An 18,731-nucleotide genomic window follows, 5' to 3' on the forward strand; every position below is an offset into this window, starting at 1 on the left:
CTGAGCTCAAGCCCTGGCCCTTGGTCATTGCCAGAGCCCCGCTGCAGCTCCATCTGTGCCTGGCCACATGCCTTGATGCCCCGGTCCCGACCCACCAGCCTCATCACTGCAGACTCGGTGATGGGGCCTGACCTGGGCTTTGCGATGGCTCTCCTCCTGGGTCCGTGGGGAGGAACGACAGACTCCGGGGTGGCACAGCAGACCCTGCTGTGGGCGAAGTTACCCGTTCGCATCGTTAAACGCAGACGCATCAGGAAAGTTCAGGCTGGCAGTTTCCTCTTTTCTCTATTTGATTCCAGCGCTGAAGATCTGTAGAGCAAATGGGAGCTCCTGTCAACCCCTGCTCTGGGACGGAGGGCTGCAGGGGGGAACGGGATGTCTTTGGGGCAGGATCACTGCCTGCTGGCCTGCGCCATGAGAGCGTGTCCTTGGCTGTTAGCGAAGGTCTCTCTCTCTCTCTCTCTCTGATCCCGAGTGAATCACGGACATTAAACTCCTCAGAAGTAGCCATTTCTGTAGCAATTGCTAAATTATAGCCCATACGTTGAACGAAAGCAAATTAAGGCTCCATGTACAGTATTTACTTGGGCAATTTCACTTAACCTTGCCATCTTTTAATTCCTTTTATACCTTGATTTAGTCATTTCTGAATCTTTTTATAGTTCCATTTATTGAGAAGACCACAAGAGACCTGAACTGAGCAATTTTCTGTTTCTGCAGTTTTGTACTTTAATAGAATCATCTGTACATAAACTCTTTAAACAAGAAACATCTTTATCTGCAGCGGTTTAGATGTCTGTTATCTTTGTAGCACTTCATTTGCAGGACACAGTACCACCTTCACAAGAAATTGAATCGATCTGTAGTCAAAGTGGTGATTTTGGTTACTTTTTGACTTTGCAAGAAAAAAAGGTAACTTTTAAAGAGATGAAACACACTGTAATAATGCAGAAAATCCTTAAAATGGTAATTTATCAAGTTAAAGATCTCAGTTTGATTGGACAGTGAAATGCTGGACTGTATATTGGTATCAGCCCTTAAAAATTGCAAGCAGTAATATACATCTAAAGAAATATACTTCACAGGAAAAATTAGGCTATATTGCAGCCAGCTGGTGTCACGGAACAGATAATTGAATTTCTTGCTTTCTTGTTAACCCAGTAATATCACGTAACTCTTCTTAAATGTTCGTGTAATCAACAGTCTTTATGCTGGCCTGCATTTAATAGACTGAATATTTTTTTCTTTGAAAACCAGTCTTATCAGCATTTTTTCTGCTCTCACAAAGTCTTTGGGAAAAAGTTGGTGTTTTGTGGAATCACATCCCACAGATTACATGCAGCACAGAAACAAAACTCGCCAAAAACGTGATGCAGATTTGTGTTTTATTTTCACGCAACATTTTTTGAAGAACGTAAAAAAAAAAAGAAGTGTATTTTGAAAGAAACGGAGCCACCTACTACCACATGAACAGAAAGAAACAGAGCAAAGTTCATCAGCACACATTGCTCTTCGCTGCAATTACTTGTCTGGGCTTCCCTTGAAACGTGGTATCGTGGTTGTGGGAGCAAAATCAGGTATCAAAGATGGCCGTTGCCATGACCACTAAGGCATGATTAACTCTTGCATGCACGGAAACGAACTTAGAGAGAATGACTGATGGCAGCTGCCCACGCCAGTGCCACCCCGCTACTATGTACGTGGATGGCAAAGGAATCGCTCTTGTTCTGTATATACCATAATTTTCAGGCTTAACAAAACACAGCACATGCTCCAGAGCGAGAAGCTTTCCAGGGACATTCAGTCAGTATCTCAAATTTGGCTTCCAGTCTCCAGATACAAACTGGAATATCCTGAGGCAAACTGAATATGGTCTTGCTAAGATGGCAGCAGCACTTAAACAATTCCCTTCTATCGCCCTACTGTGAGAATTTTTTTGAGGTGTTTCTGTTGTTTAACATTGCCTGGGCAGTTTTGTACAACTGTTTAACCACTTTATTGGCAATGAGGAAGGGCATAAAATCTGTTACTGCAAGTGGGAAAGAAACAGATGTTTAACATGCAGCTGGAAAATAATACTTTTTAAAGCGCTTCACATTCAAATTAACAAGCCCTTTGTTCCCCTGCTTTCCTCTGTATCCCTAAACAATTGCTGGTACTGCTGAATGCGACAATGTCGGGGGAAGAGAAAGGAGGAACTTTTTGGACCTATAGCCATGGAAGGAACGAGTCCTGTGTGGGGCACGCTAGGAACCGAGACACTGAACTCATCCAGATCAATGGGGAATAAAATAAGGATAAATGCGAGGCAAAGAGCTCCCTAGAGCCGCTTGACCACCAAGGCCTCCGTAATGGGGAGCTATGCACGAGACCTGCTGGGCCCCTCGGCGCTTGTCACATCAGCCCGTGCCCTTCTCCTCTTTGCTCTTCTCCTTGTCTGGACCCACCATCGTACAGGTGTTTGCAACTAGGCATTTCTTAATTAATTATCAACGGCCATGAAAATCAACCCTGAGCCTTCAGTGCCCAGGCTTGCACAGACTTGCTCACCGTATAATTTGCTACAGATTCAGCAGTACCAACCTTACCGTTTAACACCAAAGCACTATATCCTAATATTGTCCCGACAGAAGCTGGCGAGACAGGAATAAACCAAGCAGCTGGGCTGCAACACGAAGGTGAGGTGCCAGCCAGGGACTGGGGCAGGAGCACACAGGTACGAATAGTCCTGAGTCACTTCGACTTTTTTTCACAGTGCTTTGTTGCCACCCGATGGTCTGGTGCAAGATTGCAGGAGTTAAATTTAAAAAAGGCACAGTCTTTAAGAAAGAGATGTCTTACATTTCATTAGATCTGCTGCTGGTTCAAAGTCTTTACATGTCCTGCTGACACAAGGCTCTGCTCCGCAGGTAACAAATTACCTTTCTTTCAAGTGACAGCCGTAATTGCAATATTCACAGAACAACTGTATTTTATTTGTATTTAGCAGGAATTTGTCTTTTGCAATTTCCTTCCTTGATATCTGGAAGATAATGATGCCATCAGACCTGGAATGGCCGCCAACACGGTAATTCTGGGATGCTTGATCCATCCATCCTGATATTCCCCCCACTAGCCACAATAATTCCCCCACTAGCCACTCCAGCTGCCCCTCACCCTGGCCCTCCTGGCCACAGAAGCAGATTTGCTGTGTGTGACAGAGTCAATGTCCTGCTTGAGTTGCCCGGCAGGCACCCTGGACAATCCTGACCACGTGAGCTGTACCTCTTGTTGTCCCTTTTCCCATTTCTTGTCCCACTTCTTGAGCCTACCTTTCTCTGTCCTTTCCTTACCTTTCTCCACTTCAATCCCCTCTCATTTAAACAATTCACCCAAATTAATTTTTTCCTAAAGGTCCTAGTTTTTCTTCATACATATCCAGCTTTCATGTTTTTGACATCCTTGCCTAAGTGATCTTGGATCTATATAGTATCAGCGATGTTACCGGTCTTGCAAAGCTCTGCTCCCCAGAAGATCCCCAGTGCTCCTCCAACCATCTTTGAAGCCTGGCTGTATCTCACATCACGCCTCGCTAAGCACTGGTGAAACCCAGCCATCCCTCATGGTGCTCTCTGTAAGTTTTGTGGGCACCACGCATTGGTATGTGTCACATGCAGTAAATTATTATGTTGCGTCCAGTCACTGTCAACCTCCTTTTCAACGAGTGTAACCACAGGTCAGGGCCTGCAGCCCTAAAAGCAATTTTTTTCCTGCTCATTCCAGCTGGTTTAGCCACATAAGAAGCTCTTAGCAGCTGCTTAATTTCTTTTTAAAATACTGAGGCAAAAATACCGAGGCTGAAATGGTTTGGAACAGAGGGACTGGGCTCTACATTTATTGCTCTGGTGAAATCCTGGTGGCTGAAGGGTGGGCTCTGCCTTGGGACCACGGATGTGGCTGACAGAGGTAAAGGGAACATGAGTTGACCCGTGTCTGGTCATGGGGATGGATATGAAGGGCAAGTATAGAAACTGGCAGGTGTCACCTGTGACCTTCACTTGCTTTGTATGCAAATGGTTGAAGATACTACAAAGAGGCCCAGAGCAGGCCACGTGCTCATCACACACACCACCTTTGGTTTGCAGCAGCTTTTAGACACAAAGAAAACAACGTTACTGATTGGCACTCTGGGGAAAGTGGCTGGGGCATGATCTGCTGGCTCTGCTTAGGGCATCTGTTTCCACAGGCTGTTCTGTTTTTTTTTTTTCCTGGGGTCCTCTAAAGGGTTTCTTGAATCCACAGTCGGAGAACTTCTTCTGAGGGCATCACACGCACCATCAGATCACATTGCTCAGCTTCTTCGCTGCCACACAGTGTCAGCTGGGTGGGGGGCTCTGATACTTTCTGTAAAACAAACACACTCACTCAAACACCCTCAGGCTGATGAACTTCCACTTTTCCGCACAAACCGTTCCTCTCATCCTTCCTGCCACAGCTGCCCAGAGAGCCAGCGCTGAGGAACCCACAGCCGCAAAAGCTGCTGCCTGCATTCACTTGAACCGGACAGCACATTCAACACATTCCTCACGCGTGAGCGAGAAAAGAGGCTGCTTTTGATGATTGGTTTCTCCCCACCAAGGAGCTGAGAAGCTTGGCGCTGGTACCAGGGGACACGGAGCAGCGCTGCCAATGACACAGCTGCTTTGTGCAGGGAGCAGCTGCTCGGGCAGGGTCAGTCCATGCCTCCCAAGCTGCCTCCCCACAGGCACCAGGAGCATCGTCCCTGTTCCAGGCTCTATGCTGTGCAGCCAACTCACGTGGGCTGCTTGACCCCTGCAGCTCAGCTCTTCCCACTGGAATGAACAAGGCTTCCTGTGCCATGTATCTGCTTTTTCTTCTGCCTGCCCCATGCTCCTGTGAATACCCAGCGCCCTAAAAACCAATAAGGCACAGTAAAAAATGTTACCAGTGTTTCTGGCAGGACAGCAACGGGGCAGCAGGAATACTGAAAGATTTTCTTTGTTTTCCAGGTGAGGAAAGGCAGGGTCAAAGCCGCCACAGCAAAGCCAGCAGAGGAGATGAGAGCAGTGACCAGCCACATGGATCTGCCACCTAGAAATAACAGAAGCAGCAAAACCTGTCAGAGAGACTGTGAGGACAAACCATGCGATGGAATCAGCCTGCACCCTCTGCGGCTGCTCTTCCCACCCACCCCGGTGAGACGCTTTGCTGGCACGCTCCAGGGAAGGGTGGCATGCTCCAGGGAAGAAGGGTGGCATGCTCCAGGGAAGGGTACAGTGCCAGTGTAGGCAGCTGCACTCCCAAGTCTTCCTTTTTTTTAATCTCCCCCAAGGAACAAACGGGCAGCACATTTGCAAACAAGACAGGAGATATTGGGTGGAAACAAAAAGAAGAGCTGTACACTGTCCTTCTCGGGCATGACTACATGAGGGGAGCAGGAAGGAAGGCTGGCTGTTACCTTGTGCCCTCACGCACTGTGTCTGGCTGAAGCTGCTGCTTCTGTTGATCGCCTCGACGTAGGTCTGAGCTTTTACACAATAATCAGGTCCTGCCTCCATGGTGTCCAGGTGAACCACAGAACTGACCTCTTTCACCACCTTCTGTTGCACCTGCCACAGGAGAGAGAGCATCAGAACATAGGGCAAGGACCTAACTGAGAACAGGAGTCCTGACATGATGCTAGCCCAGACTTTACAAGGTCTCAGAGGATTGTGTAAACAAGAGAAGAGAGGGAGAAAAGAGGTAGACAAGGAAGCACAGTGGAGTGCAGAATGAGACCACACATGGCTGGAAGGGCAGGAGGGGATGGAAAGAAAGAGCTGTGAGCCAGAGAGGGATAATGATGATGTTGGGCCACAACACTAGACCATGACCTACTCCCCTGGCGTGAGGGCTTGATGACTAAGGTCTTGACTGATCTGAGTTTCTGCTGGGATGCCAAAATCATGCTTGTGCATGACACAGCCAGGACAGCTGAGCCCAGCTGACCAAAGGGATAGTCCCCCCTATATGATGTCATGCTCAGCATATAAACCTGGGGGGAAGAAAGAAGGGAGGGAACATCTTCCCAGGTAACCGTTTACACATGATGGAGCCCTGCTTTCCTGGAGATGGCTGAGCACCTGCCTGCTGATGGGAAGTGGGGAATGAATCCCTTGTTTTGCTTTGCTTGTGTTCACGGCTTTTGCTTTACCTATTAAACTGTCTTTATCTCAACCCACGAGTTTTCTCATTTTTACTCTTTTGATTCTCTCCCCCATTCCACCGGGGCAGGGGGGAATGAGTGAGCGGCTGGGTGGTGCTCAGTTGCCAGCTGGGGTTAAACCATGACAAGAAACTATTTGGAAGTCTGGAATTAATGTTAGGTGATTAATATAATACACTGAAGAAGAGTTAACATTTCATTCATAAAAGGCAATCAGATGCAAACCTAAATGATTCTAAGGTGTCAGAAAGCTCATGGACAAGGTTGCTCTCGTTTACTTGGATTTCCAAACGGTAGTTAGGAAGATCTGTTTCAAAAGCCTACTAAGGTAACAGCCATGGGATAAAACGGCATCGGAGCCCTGAGTGCACCATCAGGCTGCAATGGCCCTGACCAGCCTTGCCTGGTCCCCCCCGCCCCGTCTTCACCCTCTTGTCCATGGTCCAGGAGCCCCATTTAAGCTCAGCCCAGGACCTTCAGTCCCAGTCCCAGCTATGCTGTAGGTGTGCCTGTCTCCAGCCCTGTCTCCTGGATGGACCTTGGACCTGCATCGTCGTAGGTAGCTTGTCTCCTGGATGGACTCTTGTTAAATACATTGTGGCCCTGTCTCCTTTTTGCTCCTGGCTGGGGTCCCTGTACAGACCCTGGACCTGGTTCATCACTTGCCTTGTCTGGGGCTGCTGATGGACCCTGTTACCAGGACCTGGTTCTGCCCACTGTGGTCAGACCCTGTGGGTCTGTGCGTCACTGGGGAGGGCACTGCTTGCACTGGGATCACCCTTGGCTCCTGCCTTGCCTGCTCATAGTGAGCAGCCCTGCTCCTGCTGCTTCCTGGTAGGAGGAAGTCTTTTGTAGGGTTAAATTGCTAATCCTTTCTCAGAGTGGAAGGAGGCCACAGTGGAGACCCATGCGGGTCTGTGCTCACCATCGTATTACTACAGATTGTCTGAAACAAAAATGAAAACTGATGCATGCTAACAATACTAAAAGAGATGACAGCCAACTGTGAAGAACTGCAGGAGGACCTTGTAATAAAATGACAAGTGAAATTCAACACAGATACATGTGAAATGATGCTCATGAGAATTTTTCCCCTTCATTTTTACACAGTCAGTGACTCGACCTTAAGTCGAGCATTCCCCCATCAGAAACAGGAACTTGGGGTTTAGATTTCATGGAATAGCCAGCTCCATGGTAACCACAGATATTACCAATTGCTAGGAAAAGAAACCAAGATTTAGACTGTGCAACAGTTAAGCTGCAGAACTCCTGACTACAGGAAGCTGTACATGCTAAAGTTTACATGGCTTGAACAAAAATTCATCAAGGACTATCAATGACACCAGATCTGGCTCAAGGAATTTCCTGCAGCCATGTCGCTGAAATCTCAGAAAATAACCTAAGTGTAATTACACACAGCCCCGCTCCCTGTTATCTTCCTCAGTCATCTCCATTGCCCCCTGGGAGAGAGAATGTACTGGGTTTGATGGTCCCATGGTCTGACTTTATATGGCTGCTTTCTCGCTCTTAGGTGCTTAGGTGCTATGGAAGCACCAAGTTCCCAGGAGAAAAAAAATAAAATTGATGTCTGGTGAAAACAGAAGTACCTGAACGGAACACAAATTGTCACAGCTTCACTGTCACCCAGGTGTAGGTAATGCCCTCAGTTTACCAAGTTACGGCTCGCTGTCACAGGCAAGCTGTTTCACAAGAAACTCCTGAGAGAACTTTGTCAGCACCTCAGTGTGACACCTTAATCTTGGTCTGCGTAAATCAAATGATCTTCAAAGAAGGTGGTCAGCATAAACACCTTCAGTTCCTGACTTCTGGTTTCTTTCAATAGTTGAGGTCCCTGAGGGGATTCTCCTGATTCCTCTTGCCAGTGAAGAAAGGTGGAAAGAGCAGACAAGCTTCTCCATGAGGGTGACAGCACCCCACCGGTACGTCAGAGGAACACGGCACATTGACCCCAGGCAGGTCCTCCAGCCTCACAGCAGGAGCTTGGCCTGGCAGTCAGGTCCTGGGCAATGTCTGTGTGCTTTCACTCTAAGTATGCAGGCTCTGTTTTTGCCCAAAACCCGAGGATTAAAACTCACCCTACTCTCCTGGCCCTTCTTCCAATAGAGAACACAGAACTGAAAGGCAGGCCCCATGTCTTCCAGCTCCACTAGTAAATGATACCCATCTGCTATGACCTTCATCAGAGGTGGGGTGAGGGAAGCTGCCAACACAGAGAGAGCACCATTATCACATCAGAGACAACCCTTAAAACCTGCCTTCCTTCTCCCAGCTAGGAGAGGAGGAGAAGCAGCCACCGTGAGCACAGTAATGTTAATCTGCAATATTGCTGGTTGATTTGGTGGGGCAGAAACTTCTCTCTGCCTTCCCTCCCACTGTGTATGGGTATTGTAGACTTTGAGCAGGAGGAGGACCACAATTGGCATTGCAAACAGGATTTTGGCGATAGCTGAGATGCACAGAACTTGAAAGGATTTGAATTTTCCCTGGTGGAAGAAGTGTCTGGCCTGAGGGTCCCCTGTGATCAACAGCAGCAGAACCAGCTGGGTGACCAGAAGTTGAGACACCAGATCAGGTCAGTTCTTCTGCTCCTGGGCGTTAGCTTAGCACTAACATACAGAACAGGAGCTCTGAAACCACTGCTTCTTCAAGGGAATTTTGGCAGTTATTCAAAGGTGGAGGAAAAAGCAATATGAGCCTCAGGATAACTCTGGCAGCTCACATGAATCCTGATTTTCTTTTAGTATCTACCTGGTTGTAGATAGACTTGTGCTGATGACCTGCTGCGACTTAAGTTTTTGGAAATGTATGCAAGTAAATCTGTAGGTGATTTGCTTCATGCTTACTTTGATATTCAAAGCTTGGTTCGGTCTGGGATTCTGCTGTGAGGCATATCAGCGAAACCATCAGAATCAGCCAAGCATGGATGAAGCTACACACCATACATTTGTGAACTGGGCGTGAAGGCAGCGTGGAGATCATATCCGCACTACTCATCGGGCCACTCTTTACCTCTCTGTTGTCACTGAGACTGGTTCCAACCTCCTTGCTTTCAATGTACGGGAACGTACAGAAGAGATGTTCTTAATCAAATTTGCTCTTACATCCGGTGAATTGCCAATAATATTGAGCAATATGAAAACATAAAATCCAAGTATGTTCATGATGAGCGTGCCACAAATGGGAGGCCTGAAAAGCTACTTTATATTTTTAAATTAAAAGCTGAGAGGCTGCTTAACATGATGTCTCAAAATAAATAAAAAACCCCCCATCATTTGGTGGTTAAAAACAAATATTAGGCTAAATGTATTAACAAATTGACATTGCAAAATGCAACTGCTAACCAAACAGGAACATTTATATTTATCTCTGTGTTGGGACACTGGATGCTAGCTATCTGAATTTTGATAAAATGAAATTTGACTGAATTTTTAGTTTTAGGGAGATCTTTCAGAAGTCTTTTCCATGTGTTATCATACTTTATGTGCATCTACATCTAAGACTTTGGTACTGGAGCCTTTTTAGTCTAGAAGTACTGTGGGCTCTGCTGATGCCCTGATCATCTATGAACCACATACAGAACCTGTGGGCTGTGCTTTGAATTCCTGGTTCCTCTCAGATTCAATGCCAGGTTTCTTAAGAGATGCTAAAGCAGAGTCAAGGGAAAGTGAGCAGTAAAAATGCATAAGGACAAGAACTTACAGTGACTTTTCTTTCTCCTTTAGATATTTGTCCATATATGCATGTTCACATTGCAACCCATTGCAAGCTGTGTCCTCTGAACGTTCACGGCTTAGCCAGAGGATTGTACTGATGTTTCTAAGACACAGGACCAAGCTGTCAAATAACGTACCATGGCAAAGTTGCTGCTTTTCTTCATGAAGAGGGTCAAGCTAAGGAATGTGCTTCCCTTACCTCTGCCTGACAGTGTGGTCTGTGGCTCTACTCTGTGCCGCCATAGCTCCTGGAAAAGGGAAGGATTTTTTCATCTAAAGCACTATCTAGAAAACACTTCCACATCAAGAGACCCACTAACCAACTTAGGTGGCACTTCTGATGGTGCTGCTTTGACTAACCACTCTGTATGAGCGAGGACTGCTCACTCTTGTAGTAGTAGATAGCTTCCAACAACTGATGAAGGTTTAAGATCAGATCAACTCTGGTATCGGACAGGCAATTTCTTCCCTGGCTAAAACTGATGACCGCTGCCCATCCCGGACTGAGAGTTGCACTCTAATACTGACCTCAACAGAGGTTTTCCACCACAGTTTTTATTGCTGAAAGCAGTTGACTACATGGCAGAGAACAGAGAGAATGATTCCAGACAGACATTGGAAATATTTAGTATGCAACATGATCCTTGGGTTGAGCTCGGTCTGGAGCTTTGCAGGAGGTGGAAGAACATGGAGAAAATACCCTGCATTGCTGGGACTGCAACAAAACTACAGTTTCCATTTTTCTTTCCTCTTCTGAGGTTACTTCCTATATCTGACAACATGGGAGGAGGTAATCATGTCTGGAACGGAGCGGGATTTCCAGGACAGCTTGAGGCACATAGAGGGTGATATGGCTGTTTTCTAGAGTAAGTGCTTCCATAGGATCAGGTTCTGGACTCTCAGAAATGACTAGATGACATGGATTAGATGAAGCATTGACAGCAACCCTGACTGATCAGAACTCTTCGAAATCAGGGGGAAGAGCGGCCAACTTGCTAAAATTTCTTTTTCTGCCTGGAGTCTTCTCACCTATCTTTGAAGCCCTTGAAATTCAAGCCCTGGTAAATTCAGCCCTGCCTCAGGACGAACTCATGTCCAAGAACACAGCAAGGGTGAAACATCCCAACCCGGCACGAGAGGAGCTGAGAAGCAGGATGTGCATATATGGGCTGTATGTGACAGGCACAGTACACAAACATGCACGTGAGCAATCCCTCAACACTGAGCTCTGAGCAATTAACACAACCAATTAGCTTAAGCCAAAGAGCAGGACTCACTTGTGATGCGATTGAAGAAACCCTTCAGGGTGCCCCACTCTGATCTTCTAGCACCAACATCTGCCCTTACACGCAGGTTATAGGCCACAGTGGCTGAGATATCCTCCGTGATGTTACAGACTGTGGCTGCGATGAGTGAACATTCACAGATGGGAATCCAGCTCTCATTGGCGTACTCTCGCTCATACTCACTGAGGAGAGGAAAAGAAAGCAGACAGGCAACACTCTGATGGCAGATATACCTGTGACAGGGGCTAAGGCTGCTTGCTAGTTCTTTCCAGGTAAAACCAGTACTGGGATACATTGGGGCTCGAATACTAGGAGTGTGTAAAACCAGTATGGGTATGGTTTAGATTTTGTCTAGAGAAAATCTCCCAGAGCCAGCTTGTCCATGAGCCAAATGCAGCATGATATTGTAGGAGGTGGGGATAGCCAACGCAGTGTTGATGCATCAAATCCTGCCCACTCACTTGACTTGATCATCCCTGGTAAGCCAGAATCCCAAAGCCATGCTGTGTTACACGTCATAGCTCAAGATGTATCAGAAACCTCCTGTAATGTGTGTTAAATGTTTAAAAGATCAACAATGAATAAATCTCAAATGTTTTCTCTTTCCTCTTCTAATTAAACTGTTGATAATCTTCCTAATTTTTTAATTCTTCGGACAGAGGCAGTTTTTTGTGCTTAATGCACACCTTGGATTACTCAGGTATCTATTAGCCTGTGAACAGTCTCAGAATTGGAGCAGAAGGATTTTTTTCCTCCACTTGTGATCGACAGTGCTGGAGTATCAAAATTCTGTTACATCTGTGAACTGAATAGTGCTCAAGACATCGAAACAGTGCAGGATTTTAAGTCTAAGTAAGCAGTGTTCAAAAAGCAAAGAAGAAAAAAAAACCAGAAGTTACCCCTGAAACTCAACAGAGTATCTCACAGTTTCTCCCTGGACGATCACTGGACTCCAAGTTAAGAAGTGTTTCATGTTGGTAGAAAGAATAGAGATATTCTGAGGTGCTGGCAACAACGCATCTTCACCTGAAATTCCCAGCAAAAGAAAAAAAAGAAAGAAAGAGAAAAGGTATATGAATGTACTAGGAAAAAAGCTTAGAAGAGTAGTGCAAAGCTGGTTTGTATCAGAAATACACACTGCATTTCGCTACTGGCACTTTAGTGTTTGAAAGTATTTTACAGAGAAGAAGAAATGACAACCAAAGAGCAAATGACATAGCGGTTAGGCTGGCACTGCTTGCAGAAAGGCAAAGTATGCATTTTCATTATTTCAGGGTTTTTCATTGTATCAATAAAACAGTGAGAAAAGGTCAAGCTTTTATAAAGCCAGCCAATTGGATTTAATGAAGTCAAGTAACAGATACTCTACTGCACTCTATAGACCTTTCCAATGGATACCATGGTTAGAAATGTGCTGTTTCTTTCCAGGCTTGACTGAACCGGACACTGTAGAAGATCCTGGCTCTGGTACAGCTTTCTTCATGTTGCAGAATTCTTATAATGTAAGCGTTTCTGGGCTACAATCAAAATACCTCTTAATAGAATAAACTTATTCAATGGACTATAAATGAAATTATTACATTACTCTGAGATCGTCAAAGCGTAAGTATGGGATGGTACCTACAGCGTAGTTAATTATATCCTGCGGCATCTTAATGTAAAATCCTTAGCAGTGTTTGGACCAGAGCACAGAAAGCAGGATTCCTTATGGGCACATCCTGCACTACGCTATGGGAACAGACTTATCTCTGTTCTGCTACTTTCCCATCTCAAGAAAATTATGTTCTCTCTGCTCAGCAGGGAATGGTTCCCAAGGGACCATTGGAAGGGAGGAATGGATGGAGCGGTTTCAACCAACCCAGTGTTGCAGTGGTCATTTCAACTCCTTCCCAGAAACAAGGTAACTGTTCTATCACAATATATCTATATTACCTAAATATTATTTCCTAATTATTTTTTTAATTACATCTGTTTCACATAAGGTCTAGCTTCCATTAGTCTTTAACTGTCATTAAAAGAGGGTGTCTTCTTTTCAGCTGTGTTTACGAAGTTAACCAGTTAATGACAGTTGTTCTACCCAGAATCAAAACCAGGTTGACAAGTCCATGAGCAATGTTTTCATGATGATATTCTTTTAAAGCATTGGAACAACATCAGTCTTTTTTCTGCCTTTAGACTATTCCCTGTATTCATATCTTTATAAAATCACTAATGATGTGGAGAACCTTGATGCCAACTCTTATGATTTTTTGGTTATGTGGCTCTCTTGACATAATGCTTGGCCGTTCTTTAAACTAAAAGTCAGATATCTCTGGGATGAGAAGCTTTCTTCCTTGCCATTTAGATAGCAGAAGAGTCACTGTCTGCCTTTTCAGCAGGTCTATCGCTTCTGTCCAGTTGGGGGTCCACACTAAAGGCACTTTTTTCTTATTAAAAAAAAAAAAAGTCTTTATTGACCTTCACTCTGCATCTCATCCACCCATTTGGTCTCTTGTATTCGCCACGCCTCTCAACATTTAGATTGTTTGCTACCACTTTTCCTTGCACTCTTGGTTCCCATGTTAATTTTGGGAGTTGGCATACCTAAGTGTGTGAATTACGTAACAGACTTCAGTTACATGATCTAGTTTTTCCACATGACTCACGCACACCATGATGTTCCAGGTCTGAACAGGGGTGAACGGCATTGGAGTGTTTCCTAATTTTTTAAGTCCTCGACTGTAGGACTCTTTGGATATATATTTTTTCATATTCAACAGTACTGAACCCAATCTTACTAAACTGTCTAGAAACCAGTTTTAAAAGAAGGTAGATTATGTTATATCTAGTTGAGACCAATCTTCATTTCCTGGTTATGCTTAACTTAGTATACTGTTTTCTTGGTTTGCTGGCAAAAGCAGTGACTGTTCTGTTGGCACAGTGAGACCTGTCACCTCACTTCAGCTGAACCACAAGAGTTCGATACAGACACTAAGGTTTCTTTCTTCCTTTCATTAGGAAAAACTCTAGGCCTAATGACAGTCTATGTCTCTCTACAAAAAAAGTTAAATGATTTAAGCTTCAGCTTGGTATTAATAGATTCAGGATGGGCAGAAAATCTGCTATGCGTAAGAACTCTTCTCGGAGAAAAATAAGATCTAGAAAAACCTAATACTCAGGTGTGTTATCTACAGAGCATATTTGCTGATTTTTACAGGACACACAGCAGCCATGCATTCAGTGCCATGGAGTATTTCAACTTTAGTCTCAGAAAACTTCAGTCTCCAGCCCTGCAGGTAAGACGGCGGTGGTGGGGTGCAGTGTTATGGACGTACAGTTCACATGGATGGTGCGCTAGTTTGGACATCAGCCTTCGGATGAAGGGAACTGCATCCCTAGACAAAGATATCCTTTACCTTTCATAATCAAAGAATATAGCAACAGGTATCTGTGTGGGCATAAGTATACATATACACGCGTGTGTATGTGTGCAGCTGTTACATATAAAAATTAAAAGATTTTAGTGTTTGTAAGGTTAAATAATTAAGTAACAAATACGCTAAAGTGAAACTTGTGATTCAGTTTTAGTACGGCTCACTTGACTGTATGTACAGAGATGTTTGTAGCCACGTCACCATGCCCTACTGCAAACACAGTGGACAGCCCTCAGGACTGAATCAGAGAGGTGTAAAGCTCAAACTTGAGATCTTCTCACCCAGCACACAAATTAAATGAGGTCCCTGAGCAATAGAAGCAGGGATGCACTTCCCTGCTTTCTGCCTGGGACCCAGAGCCGTGCCGAAAGCTGTAGTTTGGCAGAGAGGTTCATGCTCTTCCAAAATACTGTTGCTCTAGACATAACGTATCCTGTACCATATCCAAATAAATGATATTCATGGTTTCTCCAATCCATCTGTTGCAACAGCCCACAAAGCAATTGTAAGCAAATACGTGTTTAACACTGGGAGAAAAGGCAATTCTACATTATATAAACAGGGAAAGCACTGAGTACAAACAGTGAAGTTAGTTGTTTCAGTACTAAAATACTCCATTAACTGTGGTCTGTGCATTTTGAAGGGAAAAGGAACAAGAATCATCCAAAATGCAGGAGACAACTGGAGAAAGAGCAGGCAGGACCCAGGAGGCTGTTAGCCCGGGGCTGCGTACCACATCCGTTTGATTCTGGATTCACAAGCAAAATGTAAATAGCCTCACAGGAAAAGCCAGACTACTGTTTTTCAAGCCAGGGTACTGACTCTTACCCTAACATCTCCAGTCACGCCAAAGAAAAACCATGTCCAGGTTTTCTCTGTAAACAGCACTTTTGCCTCCTACTCTATCAGCAGTCTATTCCATTTCGTTTGTTACACACAGAGTGGATTTTCAGCTAGAATGGTGATGTCTTGTTTAACATTTTTCTCCTCTTTGTGTCAAACTTATAGAATCTACAATTTAAAAACCAAACAAACGCATTTTCATTATCAAGTCCAGTACATTTATCTGTCTTACTTTTCAGTTAAAAAGCCTTAAATAAACCCTGACAAAATTCCATTTCTCTGGGACAGATTTTGATACCCTTCTTTCTCTGTGAATATACAACACAATAATATTTCATCACTACTTCTTCATCATTACTTGCTGTTACTCCATCACTACTCTCACCACTACTTACTGTTAAATGTAAGTGAACACTGCAAAAATATTAGTAAAATTACCTCTTTATTCATAACAGGCTCTCCTGTCAGGGGCTCAGCAAACACGAAGGATCAGTAACTCCTGAATCAGTGTTGCATGGTGTTCACAAGTGCTTTCCCTCCTCTCTGCTTTTTCTGGCATGCCCCTTAAAATTTTATATACAAGGCTGAGAAATCCTTCCTCACTGCTGTGCTAATAAGTACTGTCTTTGAACTTCCAGGCGTTGTACCATTCAATCTCCTTTTTTCTAATCTGGAGGACAACAATATCACCAGCTTCTTGTGTCTTTGAGCATGGTTTGCCTCTCTGCGTTTGAGGAAATGTCAGTGCAGCAGAATCTGACGAGGGAATTCTGAACTCTAAATATTGGTGACAAGAAAATAGAGTAGTTTCTGCAACACTCCAAAAAGCTAAAGGAATTTCTCGCTAAGCTAAATGGTGAAAATGAAAGCCATAAGTCTTTAACTCCTAGAAACCTAGCATTTTGGACAACAATAATAAATTATGCTAAACAATCTCTTTGGCTATAACTCTAACCCGAAGTCTGTGGGAACATCCCTACCCTCACCTGCCGACGGCACAAGCTGACTCCAAAAGGCAAGACCCCAGTACACATCCCCCTTGCCTGTTTTTCTCCCCAGCACCCGGGGTACAAAGCCCGGACGCCTAGGCTAGATGGGAACCACACCGTCTTCTAACCCGGTGTCTCTGCTCTGCGCAACCGCAGGGGCAGATTCAGACATAAATATTCAATCAAAAAATGTTCTCTGCTCAGGAAAAGGAGAGTAGGACACAAATTTTCATTTTTCAGGTCAAGGCCAAGAGAATGGGGCACACAGAGTAAGTTACCCCAGCGTTCTCTCCTACTGTCTGTCACAGTGTAGAAGACAACATTGGATGAGTACGTGGTGAGCGAGGCTGGCAGTCACTACACACTCAGGCAACATGGCTCCTGTGTGGAAACATCGCACAACAAGCCAGGCCTTAAACAAAAAAAAACCCCAGTAAAATTAACCCCAAATTTCTTTAAAGAATAGTTGCCCAGCTTTGCCATCGTTTAAAAAAACATTTGTCATGATCTTCCCTATTCCACAAAATGAACTTTCAGAGCATACACGACTTGACGCTGAGTCAGTGGTTTCCGTACCTAGCAACTAAGAATGATAAATAATGATCCAAAGTGTTTTGCTGGCCAAGGAAGCTATAAAATTATTCTTCCTGAAGCAGAGAACAAAATGGAGCGAGATGCAACCTGAATTTAGGAGCTGAGGTGGCACATTTAGAAAGACAGAACTGAGCAAAACCCGAGCACAAATTGCACGACCTCCTCCCAGGGTAAAGGAGACCCTCAGTCAACAAATTAGAGCTATTAATTAACACTTTGTACAGGCATGCCCTGTGCTCAAAGAGATCAGCATTGAAAGAGGACTTGAAAGTTCAGCTTCTCACAGAATAGCAAAGGAGCAGAGACAAATACAACATTAGCCAGTTCATTTCCTTCAAACTGAAACTCCTCTTTACATTTCAGAACTGACTTGCAGAACATAGAATTTATGGATTGTCTTTTTCATTTGCTTGTTCTAGTATCAATCTTAGATGAAGAATTAAAATTCAAGATCACCTGACCTCATACTATTTGGCTTAAGTTTTGTAGAGGCATGTTTAACAAAAGGACAAAAGACTTTTTGTTTCTCACAACCCCTTCATCTTCTGACTTAAGTCAACTGAAGATATTTTAGCCATTTACCTGTGAGATTTGGTGCAATCAGAGCGCAGAGGAAGAAGCAGATGAGCTTTAGTGACATTTTGTTCATGCTCGTCGCCCTTTCCCACATTCACACGCTGTTGTGCAGCTCCGAAATTTCCCTTCCTAGACAGGGAGCCCTCGCCGAGCCAGCCATGGTGCGAGCGAAGTGGTGGCTGCAGGGGAATATTGCAAACACCGCTTCTCTGCCTGTCTGCGCCGGTGCCAAAGACGTACACACATTGTTTGTAAGGGTGTAGTTACGGGGAGTGCCCGGGTGAGGCGATGCCAGCATTTCTTTACAGGTCTGTGCAGCTGCTCAACGAGATGGCATAACTCTGGGTCACTTAGTTAGCAATTATATGTATTAAACAAAGACATTGTAAGGAGGAAACAGGATTCACTGGATATTTCCATGTAGTTTATATAGCTGTAAATGCTCATGTTTCTGCTCAGATGCCAAACTAGATAAATCCCGCTGCTTCCAAGCGTCAGGAAAGTTCCCCGGCATTACTAAGGCATGCCCGTAACCACAGACCGTGCACAAAGGACCGGTGAAGGACTATGTGTCTGGGCTGGCAGAAGGGAGTTCTGTGCTCCAATTTATCTTCAAATACTATTTTTATGGCAGCTGTGTTGGGTGTGTACTGAGGATGACATTCTGTTTTCAGATCTGATTTGGTGCAGGCACACGTATGCCGAGGTTTTTCCATCTCCCGAGGTTCGTTGCTCTCCATCTTGTCTCTTGAGCAAAGGCAAGGGCGGACGCAGCTTCTGCTTCTGCTGGATGCAGCTCTGAGACCTCCTCCGAAACCCAACCCGCCTGCTGGGTCCGAGGCTGCAGCGGCAGCTACCTTCATGCCTCTGAGGCTGGTTTCTTTAGAGGCCAAGGGAAAGACAAAGTTTAGGTGGAAGCTTTTTATGTTCTGCAAAAGGCCATTTAAATGAAATGAAATTCTTGCTGTACAGATAATGGGGGGGAAAAAGGCCAAGTCCTACCATATGCTTTTAGCTCTGATGAATGTATTAGAAACATTAGTGTTAGGAAATAATCTGTTCTCTTAATCTGTTCTCTTGTTGTACCAAGA

General features: G+C 44.7%; 1 protein-coding gene and 1 long non-coding RNA gene across 2 annotated transcripts in view; one reads left to right on the top strand and one right to left on the bottom strand.

Moving 5' to 3' along the window:
- LOC129213417 (uncharacterized) overlaps positions 1-5,148 on the top strand; it is a 30,259-nt gene extending 25,111 nt beyond the window's left edge. The window contains exon 3 of the long non-coding RNA XR_008579434.1: positions 5,010-5,148. This is a non-coding gene — a long non-coding RNA (uncharacterized LOC129213417). The remainder of the gene's footprint in view (positions 1-5,009) is intronic.
- On the bottom strand, positions 1,683-17,713 carry IL20RB (interleukin 20 receptor subunit beta). The gene is made up of 7 exons (XM_054843378.1): positions 17,649-17,713; positions 12,125-12,262; positions 11,217-11,407; positions 8,302-8,426; positions 5,459-5,609; positions 4,946-5,091; positions 1,683-4,383 (listed from the first exon to the last, which is right to left on the bottom strand). The coding sequence occupies exons 1-7, from the start codon at positions 17,711-17,713 to the stop codon at positions 4,258-4,260; spliced, it is 942 nt and encodes a 313-aa protein (XP_054699353.1). The 3' UTR covers positions 1,683-4,257.
- Between the last annotated feature and the right edge of the window lie 1,018 nt (positions 17,714-18,731).

The sequence above is a fragment of the Grus americana genome, chromosome 15 (genome assembly GCF_028858705.1).
Source record: "Grus americana isolate bGruAme1 chromosome 15, bGruAme1.mat, whole genome shotgun sequence".
NCBI lineage: Eukaryota > Metazoa > Chordata > Aves > Gruiformes > Gruidae > Grus > Grus americana.

What these genes read in the sequence shown, in the direction of transcription:
- IL20RB (XM_054843378.1), bottom strand. Translation starts at nt 17,713, where the DNA reads ATGAACAAAATGTCACTAAAGCTCATCTGCTTCTTCCTCTGCGCTCTG. An exon ending in TTTCTTCAATCGCATCACAA is followed by an intron (nt 8,427 to 11,216) that starts GTGAGTCCTGCT and finishes CTGTGTTGGCAG; the next exon opens with CTTCCCTCACCCCACCTCTG. An exon ending in ACAGTGCGTGAGGGCACAAG is followed by an intron (nt 5,092 to 5,458) that starts GTAACAGCCAGC and finishes TGTTATTTCTAG; the next exon opens with GTGGCAGATCCATGTGGCTG.